The 15,252-nt window shown below is 37.6% G+C and overlaps 1 protein-coding gene across 4 annotated transcripts in view; it reads left to right on the plus strand.

The window, feature by feature from the left end:
• LOC118738671 (MOXD1 homolog 2) overlaps positions 1–15,252 on the plus strand; it is a 1,114,343-nt gene that overhangs the window by 403,636 nt on the left and 695,455 nt on the right. For all 4 annotated transcript variants that reach the window (XM_036469580.1, XM_036469579.1, XM_036469582.1 and 1 more), the window contains exon 7: positions 2,592–2,761. In XM_036469580.1, the coding sequence (XP_036325473.1) occupies positions 2,592–2,761 (170 nt within the window). The remainder of the gene's footprint in view (positions 1–2,591; positions 2,762–15,252) is intronic.

Consider the following 15,252-nt stretch of genomic DNA (forward strand, 5'->3'; position numbering starts at 1 on the left):
GTAACCGTTCTACCAATTTGTACCAAACTCGGTGTGGTTATTGTGCTTGCCACATATAAGCAAAACGTTGAAAATTATTGAAATCGGACTAAAATAACGGCCGCTTCTCATATAACGGTAAATTTCAGAAATGCTTGAAACTTCAATATTTCGAAATTGAAGTACGCTTATTTACTCAAAATTGATACACCCCGGCTTACCATCTAGCGGAAGGTTTCGGAAAGGTGAAAAAACATATATTTAATACTTGCGCCGGGTATTTAATGTTCGGCTCCGCCCGAACTTAGACTTTCTTACTTGTTAATCTAACCTTTAAATATAAAGTGAGCTTTAAAGTTAAAGGATCCTTCAGAAAACGGCCCTAAACCCTTTAATTTGCAACGGAACCTTCTGCAAAAATTCTTGAAGGAAATGTTTTGAAAAGTTTTTTCCCTTCCTTGTAAATTTTCCACAAATGGTCTTAGCAACTTTTCACTCTAAGCCAGCGATATGAATGCCTGCACTACACTTAGGCGATTCGCTTAAATTCGTAAAGTCTTAAACTATGTAAAACTCATAAATTTACGAGGCTTTTATGGGAACGCCCCCTTTGTGAAAAGATGCGTAAATTGATTGTTTGACAGATCAACCAGGAATATCGGAGTTATATTCACAAGAAATGTTATACACTTTTGACAATAGAGGGCCTTTTTCAATGGCGGTTCATGCCTTCTCCACAAAGGTGGGTTGGAGGTGCCACGCCCATCCCACCTTCGCCCACCGTCGCTTCAACGACCGCTCTTATAGGAAAGTTTCCCCCAAGCAATTCTTATTTACATACCATCATAATTTTCAAATTGTGGGAAATACCTTTCCCATGGTATTTATAATCGGTCTAGACTTTATAGAAAAATATAGTTTCCTTCTAGATTAAAATTTTTACAGCTTAAACTGGTTTATTTTACGCCTAGGCCCCTTTAACACAAACACTAAAAGTAACTGTAAAAATAAATCATAAAATTGTAGAAATTCTTTAACACAAAGCAGCGCACTTGTAGGTACTGATTTTTTTGGAAAATCGCAAAAATTAGTTTTTTTGCACATTATAACGTATCTAATAAATACAAACTTGTGTTTTTCTCTTCAAGTTAAAATCTAGAAAACTGCGCGTAGGAAATACGGAATTTTCTATTTATTTGATCAGTATAAGGTCCTAAGTTAGAAACAAGGAAGAAGGTATAAGTTCATGTTCAAACATTAAATACCCGGCGCAAGTATTAAATATAGTTTTTCACCTTTCTGAGAACTACATGGTAAAAAGAGTGGTTTACCCCTATTTCTAACAATTTTGAGTTATACTTAATGAGAAAAACTTTTATGGATACATGTGGGCGGTATCACGCCCACTATCCAAACTTCTATAATAATGTTACTTATTTCAAGGGATTGTTGTTAGAATCAATTTTGAGTAAATTAGCGTCCTTAATTGACCGTTATATGAACAGTGGGAGTAATTTTAGTCCGATTTCAATAATTTTTACCGTTTTGCTTTTATGTGGTAAGCGAAATAATCATACCAAGTTTGGTACAAATTGGTCGAACGGTTACCGAGATACACATAATACCTGGTCATAAGTGGGCAGTGCCACACCCTTTTTCCAAAGTTTTATTATAACCGTGTTTTTTGTTTAAGAGTTATTGCAAACGTCAATTTTGAATAAATTTGCTTCTGTACACTTAATGATTTATCGAAGATTTCGTATTTCTCTAAATTACCGTTATATGGGATGTGGGCGTGGTTATTGTCCGATTTTAAAAATTCGTTTAACCGTTTGCTATGTTGTAATAAGGCTAACAATTGTGCCAAGTTTGGGAGAAATTAGTGTATCGGTTACCAATATATGCACATGTTATCATAAGTGGGCGTGGCTAAGTCCATTTTCCAAAAATTTATAATATTCTTATATTGCGTTTAAAAATCATTTTAAATATCAACTTTCAGCGAATAAACTACAGTAGTTATCGCAGTTTTCGTATTTCCAACTATTCCATTTTCAATACCAACCTACCTTGGGTAAAGGGCAATATACATACCAAAATTCGTTGAGATATCTAAATTTTTGCTCAATTTATCGTGTACACGGACGAACGGACGGAGAGACAGACATGGCTTCATCGACTTCTCTTTTCATTCTGATTATTTATGTATACATTTGTCTATATCTATCTCGATTCGTTTTGGCTGTTACAAACAACCATTATGTGAACAATGTTATAATACCTTTGTGAACAAGTGCGCTCGGGTATAAAAAGCATAGCTCCTTGGCACCAAAACCACTGTTAACCAGTGTAATAACAGTTACTCATTTGCGCAAAATGGCTAGTTCCTTAAGCAGGGATCACACGATTTATTCATTTGTACATTTTGAGAGTTACAGATTGGTATTGTATGGAAAGTCTTTTATTGAGCTGAACTCAGATTTCTAAACAACACTACTCTGTAACTGCCGAAATGTACAAATCTTTACAAATGTACAAATCGTGTGATCCCTGCTTTAACAAAACGTATGAACGTTAAACACATATTTACTTACGTATTATACTATTTGCAGGTATGGATCCAAATTGGCGGCACATAATTCCACCGGGACAAAAGGAGGTAATCTCTGTGGGACAATGTATTGAGGACTGCACCGCTTATGCCTTTCCGCCCCAGGGCATTCATATTTTTGCTGTTATGATGCGCACACACCAAATCGGCAAGGAAATAAAACTCCGTCAGGTAAATATCTTTGTATGTAAATGTTTACATTTGCCCAGCATGATGAGCATCGTTGCGGTTTTGGTAATTCTTTATCAGAATTGGAAATCTTTTCCGCGTTTATCGGACTTGGTTGTTTGACAAATAACACTAGGTACTCGACAAAAAAAATCACCAAGAATGAAATAAAACTTTTCTAGCGTAGAACTTTCTGGGTCTGGCCTAGGTTCTGAGATATCGGTGAAAATATGAAAACCCATAGTTGCGACACGTAACATAACATATGTGCATCGAATAGTTATATTTCTCACTCTATCGCTTTTACATCTGATTGGTTTGGTCACAATAGAAAAAAACTTGCAGAAAATTAAAAAACATCTTATTTCTTAAAAAGTTTCGAATGCAACCGACTTAAAATCAGAAAAAGTGTCAGACCAAAAAAAAAGTTTGCCACCCTATGTTACGGAGAACTCTATTACCAAATCGAATTTATATAAGGTGGCATCGATTCAACAAATACAACAATTACTTGTATTTTGTATTTTGTTTTAGCGAGTCATTGTTAAATTTCAGCTATACTTCCGCGAAGGAAAAAGGGCGACAGAAAAAATAAACACTATCACGTTTTCACTCAGTCATTAGCGAAATACAAAATTTTGACAATCACACGCTAATTACAGCTGATGAACCCACACCAACTTATATGAGTTCGCCTTGTCTATTAAAAAAAATGTAAGCCTACTAGCGCAGCTATTGGATGTATTTTTGATTTTATAGACCTATTCAATATTTAAAAATCTCGTGTCACGGTGTTAGTGGTCGAACTCCTCCTAAACGGCTTGACCGATCTTTATGAAATTTTTTGTGCATATATGGTAGGTATGAGAATCGGATGTAAAGTATATTTCATACCGCTAGGTGCAGGGGGCGTGGCACCTCCCATACAAACCGAATTTTCCACACTGCATATCTCTGAAAGTGTTCATGGTAGACTACTCGAACATGGCATGGAAATATACGAAAACAATCGCATACTCATGGAGAAAAATTGTCGTTTTTGGAAAAGGGGGCGTGGCGCCTCCCATACAAACCGAATTTTTCATACTGCATATCTCTGGAAGTGTTCGTGGTAGAGTACTAGAGCTTGGTATGGAGATATATGAAATCAATCACATGGTCATAAAGAAAAATTGGGGCTATTAGAAAAAGGGGCGTGGCACATGCTATACAAACCGAATATTTCATTCTGCATATCCCGAAAAATGTTCATGGAAGAGGACTCGAACATGGTATGGAGATAAATGCAAGCAACCGCATACTCATGGAGAAAAATTGCGATTATTGGAAAAGGGGGCGTGGCACCTCCCATACAAACCGAATTTTTCTTACTGCATAACTCTGCCAGTGTTCACGATAGAGTACTGGAATTTGGCGATAGGGACACCCTATCCTAAAGCAATTGTCTCAATTTTTTTATTTTAGAATTTTTAGTAAATTGGTATGAAAAATCTAATATATAAAAATATATATAATCAATCACATAGTCATGAAGAAAAATTGGGGCAATTGAAAAAGAGCGTGCACCTCTCATACAAACCGGCTTTTTCATACTGCATATTTCTGGAAGTGTTCATGTTAGAGTACTCGAACATGATATGGAGATAATATGAAACCAATCCCATACTCTTAGAGAAAATTGCGGCTATTTTATAAGGGGCGTGGCGCCTTTCAAACGCACTGAAGGTATTACGTATCTTTGTATGCATATACACTTGTTCTAGGTTATTTAAGATGGCAATGGAAATATGCCTTCTGACAACCACCAAACCGTAATATTAGAAGATAAATGCGTCACTGAGAATCATGAACGTGAACTGTTGGTGAAAATGTTGGACCAAAATGTTTCAATACAAAAAATTAATTTTGGGCGGGACGAAGTTCGCCGGGCCTGCTAGGTTTTATATAAAGTCTGTAACTTAAATTTTCCTTTCATATAAGGCATTTGAGTAAAATTTTTTAAAAGCTATAAATTCATTTTTTTTCATTCATTACACACGTATGCAGGATCACAATCGATTAAGAGATTTGATAAGCTCAAGGCTGGTTTGATAAAAGAAAAAGCTTTGCAAATGCATTTGATAAGAAATAGGCTGTTTTAGTATTGTAATTCGCAAAATTTTACCCTGCAAATCATTAAATGAATGAAACATGAGACAACAATTTACATTAATTTCAAGAAATTATGTATTAACTCAGGGGCGAACGTAGATAGGGGTTTTTGGGGGTTCAACATCCCAGATGCTCTGGTAACGCCGCCTTGTATGAATTCGCCTTGGAACTAACATAGTCCCTAAAAGTACTACATACATATATACCATACACATATCTTTGGTTTGAATTACCTTTCGAAGCTTTCGAAAGGGGGTGTCCTTTTTCAAGTCGAACACCCAATTTGACACCACGCTTCCGATTTGGCTCAACCTCGGTTTACGGGTTCTTTACATAAAACTATTTGACTCGTATCCCAGGATTTATTTGGATTTTTCCTCAACCAGGCAAATCATAGACTAATTCAAATCGGTATATCCCGGCTTCTACTCATCGTAGAGATTTCATCTTAACCCCATTTGAAAGCTAAAGAATATATTTTAGTACGCATTTAAATTTTTACCGTTAAATTTTATTTTTTCTAAACAGATGCATTTTTTTAAGTTTATTCTCACAGTGTTTACACCAACTTTTTAAGTTTAAAATAACAACAACGTATTCCTTGTTTAATTCTCTACACAATCAATATGTTTAAAAAATGGGATGAACATACGGACTTTTATTAAAATAAATATTCATAATTTTTTTTTGTATGAGCGAGTAAATTTGTTTTATATTTTGAAGTGAAACTTCTTTAGCGGCTGTTGGTTGGTTGGGAGTAAATTGGCAAATTCAAAGGAAATTGCACACGGAAATGGTGTGACTACGTACATAGATAAAGAAAAGGAGAAAGGCAAAGGTAAAAATAAAAACAAAAACAAAGACGCGTAAAGGTAAAGGCAAAAATGAAGAAGAAGGGCAAAGGTGAAGGGGAATATGCAGATGAAGAAAATGATAACCGTAAAAGTAAAGACAAAGAGGAGGATGAGGATACCGATAAAAGTAAAGATGAGGATAGGGGAAGAAAGATTAAAATAAAGATAATTAAAGAGGAAAGGATATAGAGAGAGGCACAGAGACTCAATCTGGGATTTTAGAGATTTTCGGCATTCTTGGGACTTATCGATAAAATAATCGATATTTTTATCGGTTTTTTTTCGATTTTTTTATCGAAACTTTTATTGATATTGTTATCAATTTTGCTATCGATATTTTCGGAACTTATGGATATAATAATCGATATTTTTATCGATGTGTTATAGATTTTTTTTAACGATTTTGTAAGCGATATTTTTGATCGATTTTGTTATCGATATTTTTATCGATTTTGCTATCGATATTTTTTTTGATTTTGTTTTCGATATTTATCGATTTGGTTATCGATCTTGTTTTCGATATTTATCGATTTTGTTATCGATATTTATCAATTTTGTTATCGATATTTTTATAGATATTTTTATTAATATTTTTATCGATTTTGTTATAGACATTGTTGTTGATATTTTTGTCGAATTTTTTATCGATATTTATCGATTTTGTTATCGACATTTAACGATTTTGTTATCGATATTTATCAATTTTGTTATCGATATTTATCAATTTTTCTATCGATATTTATCTATTTTGTTATCGATATTTATCGTTTTTGTTATCGATATTTATAAATTTTTTTTATTAGAATAACATAAATGTAATAAGATAGAAAAAAGAAAAAATATAACCTTAAGCAAAAGCAGAAGTATATATGTACATATCGCACACCGTCTTCATAAGAGTCACAACTCAAAATTTGGCATTTTTGAAATTATGCGCTAAAAATATACACAGAGCTTTTATTTACCTTTCAGCAAAAGCTGAAGCAAATTTTTGTTATAGTATGTTAAAAAAACCTAAGGTAAAGTCACTACTGCTCATATGATTATGTGCTACGAAATAGTTTTTCGCATTTTCTGACGAACGTATTATTTTGAGTTGTGACTCTTTTGAAGACGGTGTGCGATATGTATATTGGTTATGAGCAGGGAACGGATTTTTAGGACCTAAAAACCTATAAAAAAGGCAAAATAAAATAACGAGATAGGCTGGAAAAGGCAAAATAAAATTGCGAAAAGGCAGGAAATGGCACTAGGTATTGCAAAAAAGGCAAACAAAGGCAAAACAAAATAGCGAAAAAGGCAGGAAAAGGCACTAGGTATTGCAAAAAAAGCAAAATAAGGCACTAAAAAACGACAGAAAATACGAAAAATAATCAAAAAATACATTTCTTTTAGAAATGTTTATATTACAAGTAAAAAAGAGAAAAACTATGAACTAGTTTCATTATATGAAAAATTTGTACTTTGAATCTTTGACTATTTTATCCTTTCGAGTTTCTAACTCATAAAACTTTAATCTGTATAGTTGTAGTAACATTGAACCACAAAATGCATTTTGAAGTTTTCTGGCATTATTTTCATTCGATTTTCGCGAAGAAAAGCCTTGAATGTACTAAATGTGCGCTCGACGGAAGTTGATACAAGTGGAGCCCAACTTAAAACGTTTGAAATGTTCATATTATCAGCAATAAGGGCGTTTTCCTCGCCCTTTACAATTTTATCCACACCCCTTATTGTCTCCAAGCCTACGTTAGCTGAGAAAACGGCTTTGAATTTTTCCAACACCAATTTGGCAAGAGGTTCCTGCGCTTCTATAAGCCGCATGGGCTTTAAAAAAAATTATAAATGCTTTAATCACTTTTTTAAAGGTAGAAAAGGCAAATATCTTAAAAAAGGCAAAAAAAGGCAAATATCTTAAAAAAGGCAACATCAAATGTGTATATATGGAATCAGGGAAAGCTAAATCGTGGACATTCTTAATCGAATACACTCTATCTCTTTAGCAGAAAAAAAGGCAATTTCCATAAAATCCGTTCCCTGGTTATGAGACAATATAGATATATGTATATGTAACGTAAGTTTCACTTCTCCAGTGTGGCCCAGGCGCACTTACTTTTTTTTTGAAAGTTCAGTTATGAATACAATGTAATTTACTTCAGCATTATACAAAAGTAAAATAAAAATTCCGGTACCTTCCAGGGCCAACTAACAACTAAGTATGGAAGATACATTCAACATTAAAATTTAGTCCACAGGAATATTGCGACATGTTATTAATAACAATGCATTGCATTTTAAAAACAAAATAAATATAAAATAAATAAATAAAATATGCTTATTTCATTACTCTTACTTCCGCTGACTCTTCGTGTAAAGAATAAGGTTTTGCAACTAATTTGTCTGTAGATACGGGAAACATGCAATGGAACTTCAAAGTACCCTTAATAGTTAAACAAAGCTGGAAACGATTTTCTTTAAAAAATTTTCATGAGCGGTCGTTCCGGAAGATACTTGGCCGTTTTCCCACCGCCACAACGCAAATTATTATCGTGGCCAAGAAAACGGCAGCGGAAAAAGGCGTTTTAGGGGATCCAAGTCCTAAGAATGAGGATGGTTCCGTGCGCAGAAGTGGAAAACTTTTGACTGCCATTCACCTGGGAGTGGCCAGAAGCGATTCTTGTGCGTACGGTTCAAATCGCAGCTCACAACGTCCGGATATTTATATCCACGTATCCTCTGGGTAGCAACCAAACACCCGTTTGGGAGCGAGCTAAAGTGAGAAGGCGTAAAACTTCGCGTGCGCTGGGTTTGGGTCCCGCCACGTTAAAACCCCGCCCAATGAAAAGAAGCAAACAGCCTCGGATGAGACCCCCTTTTTCTGATGACGACCACGGCAAACGTATAAAGGACTATGATTTAAGGGTATGCACCTGGAATATCCGGACCCTTAATGGGGAAGGTGCCTCTGCCCGGCTGGTTGATGTCCTCGGGAAGACAAAGGCTGACATCACCGCCATCCAAGAAATGCGATGGACGGGGCAAGGTAAAGTAAGCGTGAAGCCTTGCGACGTCTACTACAGTTGCCACGTAAAGGAGCGCAAATTCGGTGTTGGATTCGTGGTAGGAGAGAGACTCCGTCGCCGAGTACTGGCGTTCACCCCGGTGGACGAACGTCTAGCCACAATCCGCATCAAAGCTAGATTCTTCAACATCTCGCTCATCTGCGCCCATGCCCCGACGGAAGAGAAGGATGAGGCGTCCAAGGATCTCTTCTATGAGCGCTTGGAACGTACATATGAGCGCTGCCCCCGACACGATGTCAAAATCGTGCTTGGCGATTTTAATGCCAAGGTGGGCAAGGAAGGGATCTTTGGCGCCACTGTCGGAAAATTCAGCCTCCACGACGAAACGTCCGATAACGGACTGAGGCTGATCGACTTCGCCGGGGCCCGAAATATGGTAATATGTAGTACTAGGTTCCAGCATAAGAACATCCACCAAGCTACATGGCTGTCTCCAGATCGAAAAACGAGAAACCAAATCGATCATGTTGTGATAGACGGAAGGCATGCTTCAAGCGTTTTGGACGTACGTACACTCCGAGGGCCAAACATCGACTCGGACCACTATCTTGTTGTAGCCAAGATACGCACCCGCCTCTGTGCAGCAAAAAATGTGCGCCCAACAATGCAAGGAAAGCTTAACGTCGAAAAGCTGCAATCACAACAGACGGCCAATTTATTCGCCACTCGACTCACACACCTGCTCTCTGAGAGCACTCTTCAACAATCCGACGTACGCGAGCAGTGGAACCACATTTCCCGATCATTAAGTACCGCCGCCGAAGAAGTAGTTGGATTTCAGCGAGCCCGAAAGAACAACTGGTACGATGAGGATTGTCAAGAAGCCGCAGAGAAAAAAGATGCCGCCTACAGGGCGACGCTGCGATCGGGCGCAACGCGAGCCATGTGGGACCGTTATAGGGAACTGAAGAAGGAAGCGAGACGTATTTGCCGCAATAAGAAGAGAGAGGCCGAAATACGTGAGTGCGAAGAGCTTGAGATGCTGGCCGACAGGAAGAACGCCCGAAAATTCTACCAGAGGGTTAGGCGACTTACGGAAGGTTTCAAGACCGGGGCGAACTCCTGTAAGAACAACAATGGCGACCTAGTGACCGATGTCCAGAATATACTTAAATTGTGGAGGGAACACTTTTATAACCTACTGAATGTTAGCAGCGCTGAAAGTAGTGAGGAAGACGAACCCGAGTCCCCAGTCGATGATGATGGAGTAGCTGTCCCACCGCCTGACTATGACGAGGTACGAATAGCGATTATGCGGCTGAAAAACAACAAAGCTGCTGGAGCTGACGGCCTGCCAGCCGAGCTATTCAAGTACGGCGGCGAGGAGCTGATGAGGTGCATGCATCAGCTCGTATGCAGAATATGGTCAGATGAACGCATGCCCGACGACTGGAATTTAAGTGTGCTCTGCCCAATCCACAAGAAAGGCGACCCCGCCATACGCGCCAACTACCGCGGAATTAGCCTTCTAAGCATAGGTTACAAGGTCTTATCGAGCGTATTGTGCGAAAGACTGAAGCCCACCGTCAACGAGCTGATTGGACCTTATCAGTGTGGCTTTAGGCCTGGAAAATCCACCATAGATCAGGTATTCACAATACGCCAAATCTTGGAAAAGACCCGCGAGAATAGGATCGACACACACCATCTATTTGTCGATTTCAAAGCCGCTTTCGACAGCACGAAGAGAAGTTGCCTTTATGCCTTTATGAATTTGGTATCCCCGCGAAACTAATACGGCTGTGTAAAATGACGTTGAGCAATACCACCAGCTCCGACAGAATAGGGAAGGACCTCTCCGAGCCGTTTGATACCAAACGAGGTTTCAGACAAGGGGACCCCCTTTCGTGTGATTTCTTTAATCTTATGTTGGAGAAGATAATAAGAGCCGCAGAACTGAACCGCTCAGGCACAATACTTTATAAGAGCGTACAATTGCTGGCGTATGCCGACGACATCGATATTATCGGTAAAAACAAGGGCTACGTCTGTTCTGCCTTCTCGGGATTGGATAGAGAAGCAAAGCGAATGGGTCTGGTGGTGAACGAGGACAAAACGAAGTATCTCCTGTCAGCACACAAACAGTCAGAGCATACGCGTCTTGGCACCCACGTCACTGTTGACAGTTACAAGTTTGAAAAAGTAGACGACTTCGTTTATTTGGGAACCAGCATTAACACCAATAATAATGTCAGCCTTGAAATCCAACGGAGAATCACTCTTGCCAACAAGTGCTACTTTGGGCTGAGTAGGCAATTGAGAAGTAAAGTCCTCTCTCGTCGTACAAAGATCACACTCTATAAGTCACTCATCATGCCTGTGCTGGTGTATGGCGCGGAAGCATGGACAATGAAAGCATCTGATGAGGCGGCGGAACAGTCGAATGATGCCTGGACAAAAAGATTACGGTAAAAGTAAAAGGACGATTAGTTTTGTGAAATTTAAAAGAGTTGCATCGTTTATGTAAAGATGCTTATCCCGCTGCTAAGTGCAGCTTTTCGAAATTTACTACTTTTCGTCCAACGCATTGCGTTCTGGCAGGAGCAAGTGGCACCCACTCTGTTTGTTTATGTGCAATACACGAAAAGGTTAAATTATTAATTGAAGGCGGAAATGTTAAAAGTATTTCAGCCGACACTACGGCCCCGTTATTAAATTATCAGGACTGATTTGTAAGCAATCATCAAGTAAACGCTATTTTGAAACTTGTGCTCGAACAATTAGAAAGACAGTTTGATGACCATTTAGTGCAAAGGTTCCTGAACTTTTTTTCTCGTAGATCCCTTTCAAAAATTTACTGGTTTCGGTGGACCCCCTGCTGATACCTTTCTAAATATTCCCAAAGCTCGTAAAAAATTAAATGTGAAAATTAGATCTAACAATGTAAATTTGCATCGCGGGTGAATTCAAAAACTAAACTCAGAGTGGCCAAAATAAGAGTAAAATATTTTCTTGTGTTCTATTTATAAAAATAATAATAATGTAATTACACACTTGTAGGGGTTAAAAAATTGAGCTCGTAAATACATCAAAATACTCTCTCGCTCGGAGGAGTTATATTTTTTAAGAGCACTGCGGGCACTAGCGTTATTTACATTATCTTCACCATAAACTCTTCAAATGTTGGGCTCACTGATGACTTTGCACGTGGAGTATATATAAAATAGTTTATTTGTATTAATGGCATCATTTTTATTTTTATCGCTCCGAGTTTTAAAGTGAGGCGAAAAATATGTATCACATCTTTAAAACACAAAACTTAAAACATCAAAACGGCTAAGCTTTTTACGCCAAACTTTTAATTCAGAAACTGACAATAGAGAAGAGAACGAGTTAAAAAAAAAAACGATGACAAATAACCAAGCAAGCAAGAAGCACAAATAGTGTTCCACCGTCTCATCTTCTTCAAGGCAAGATAGGCAAATAGACTTGTCATTTACGCCTATCACAGTCAGGTGTTTGTGCCACGTGGAGTGACCAGTCAGCAGTCCAGCAAGATGTCTGCAGTATCGTCTGCTCAGTGAGAGCAAAAAAATTAGATAGACCTTGTGAGATTGAAGGCAACATGAGTTTTGCCCACCTTCATCCCCTCGATGCCTCTCAGTCCTTGCTGAGCGAAGTATTCACCTAGTTTCTGATGGTGCCTTCGATTGCCGAAGGTGGGAGCGCTAAAACTGGTTGCGGACCGAGGAGTGCCTGATCTGAGCCAAATCTGGCCAAATGATCGGATGTCTCATAATCAGGTACTCCTGAGTGACCTGGCACCCAGAGTAAAACAACCTCGTTTTGTTCACCATCATATTTTAGTCGAGACTTGCATTGCCGAACTAGTTTGGAAATACTTAAATAAAGGGCTGTCCAATGCCTTAAGTGCTTAAATCTCTGCCGCCAGCAATTTTCGCCGCGCCCCACTCATTGTGATACCAGCATCCGGTTCTTTTTAGTATTCAGGTGGCCTTTAAGGCTTCCCCACGTTTGAAAACACAAGCTGACGGTAAGCGCAGCAGTGCGTCAAGAGCACTATACATTTACAACTCATAGACCCCCATATTTTTTTCACGTCACCGTGGACCCCCGTCGAGTCTCCCGTGGACCCCTGGGGGTGGATAGTATTACCTACAGGCAATGGACTACTGCTGACAAGACTACGTTACTAACTTTAGTAACTGCATTAGATGAATATTTACAAACGGTTTAAATAAATTATTGCTACATTCTTTTATGGTGACGAAACAGACGGAATTTTTCAATAATCGAAGAAAAACTTTAACGAAAAACGAGTGCATTGTTGTTTGTGACTTTTCGGAAAACTATGCATATGTGAGTCAAAACTCTGTGCAAGGCATAATTGGAATAACAACCAAGCAACAGTGAACTCGTTTGCGATTTATTATAAACAAGTTCGAAAGTCTAAGTTCGGGCGGAGCCGAACATTAAATACCCATCGCAAATATTAAATATATGTTTTTTCACCTTTCCGAAACCTACCGCTAGATAGTAAGCCGGGGTGTATCAATTTTGAGTAAATTAGCGTCCTTGAATTTCGAAATATTGAAGTTTCAAGCATTTCTGAAATTTACCGTTACATGAAAAGCGGCCATAATTTTGGTCGGATTTCAATAATTTTCAACGTCTTGCTTATATGTGGCAAGCACAATAAAAATACCGAGTTTGGTACAAATTGGTGGAACGGTTACCGATATACATATATGTGATCATAAGTGGGCGGTGCCACGCCCATTTTCCAAAATTTTACCATAAACGTATTTCTTGGTAAAGAATTGTTGCAAGCATCTATTTTGAATAAATTAGCTTTAATATTTATTGATTTATCGAAGATTTTGTATTTCTCTAAATTACCGTTATATGGGATGTGGGCGTGGTTATTGTCCATTTAGTATACTGTACTAAGGTCAACAACTGTGCCAAGTTTGGAAGAAATTGGTGCAGCGGTTACCGAGATATAGACATGTAACCATAAGTGGGGGTGGCTACGCCCATTTTCCAAAAATTTATAATATTCTTATTTTTCGTCTGAAAATTATTGCAAATATCAATTTTGAGTGAATTAGCTTCAGTAGTTACTAAAATATCGCATTTTTCGTATTTCTGGAAATTACCGTTATATGGGAAGTGGGCGTGGTTACAGTCCCATTTCGCCCATTTTCAATACCTCAGATAAATGGAAACCTACATACCAAATTTCGTTGAGATATCTCAATTTTTGGTCGAGTTATCGTGTACACGGACGGACGGACAGACGGACGGACAGACATACATGGCTTAATCGACTTCTCTATTCATTCTGCGCATTTATGTATACATTTGTCTATATCTATCTAGATTCGTTTTGGCTGTTACAATCAACCGTTATGTGAACAAAATTAGTATACCCTTGTGCACAAGTGTGCTCGGGTATAAAAAGAAAACGATGTTTTAGAAATGAAAAATTTAGTGATCATTTCAGAATGCTTGAATCATAATACCGTTGCATTTCACGTGTTTGCTTAGTATAATTTTTAAAAGAATACTTGACCAATATTGAAAAAATCATCTACTTTTCAGATGGGGCAAGTCCACAGTATAAAAATAAGATACATTTTATAAATCCGACTCACCATGAGATCGATTTTGGTATAAAAGCAGAATGACATTTCTTTCCAACTTCACATGGTAAGGGAGCATGTGATGGGGTGGAAAGGACGTCAAAAATATTAGTGGCCAGAGCAAGCATTCAACGGATACGTAGTCCGATCCAAGCACCACACCAAGTATTCCTATGAGCAAATGAATCATTGCCGAATATGTATTGCTTGCCGTTTTGTAACTAACAAAGCGTATTAATTGAATTTTAGAAAAACAGAAAATCGTTTCCAGCTTTGTTTAACTAATAAGGGTTCTTAAATGTTGCATTGCGTGATTCCTTTTTCTACAGAAAAATTAGTTGCAAAGCCCTATTCTTTACACAAAGAGTCAACAGAAATAAGAGTAATCAAATAAACATATTTTATTTATTTATAGTTAAAAATTAAGTTAATATAACCCATTTTGTTTTTAAAATGCAATGCATTGTTAATAATGACAAGTCGCAATATTCCTGTGGACTAAATTTTAATTGTTGGAAGTATCTTCCATACTTAGTTCTTAGTTGGTCCTAGAAGGTACCAGAATTGTTATTGTTAACCTACTTTTGTATAATGCTCAAGTATGTATGTATCATTGTCTGCATAACTGAATTTTCAAAAAATATAAAACAAATTTTATAGTATGAATATTTATTTTAGTAAAAGTCCGTATGTTCATCCAATTTTCTAAAACATATTCATTTTGTAGAGAATTAAACAGGGAATAAGCTGGTGTTATTTTAAACTTAAAAAGTTGGTGTAAACACTTTGCGAATAAATTT

This window comes from Rhagoletis pomonella, unplaced genomic scaffold (genome assembly GCF_013731165.1).
Source record: "Rhagoletis pomonella isolate Grant_MI unplaced genomic scaffold, Rhpom_1.0 Rhpom_scaffold_00005, whole genome shotgun sequence".
Taxonomy (NCBI): domain Eukaryota; kingdom Metazoa; phylum Arthropoda; class Insecta; order Diptera; family Tephritidae; genus Rhagoletis; species Rhagoletis pomonella.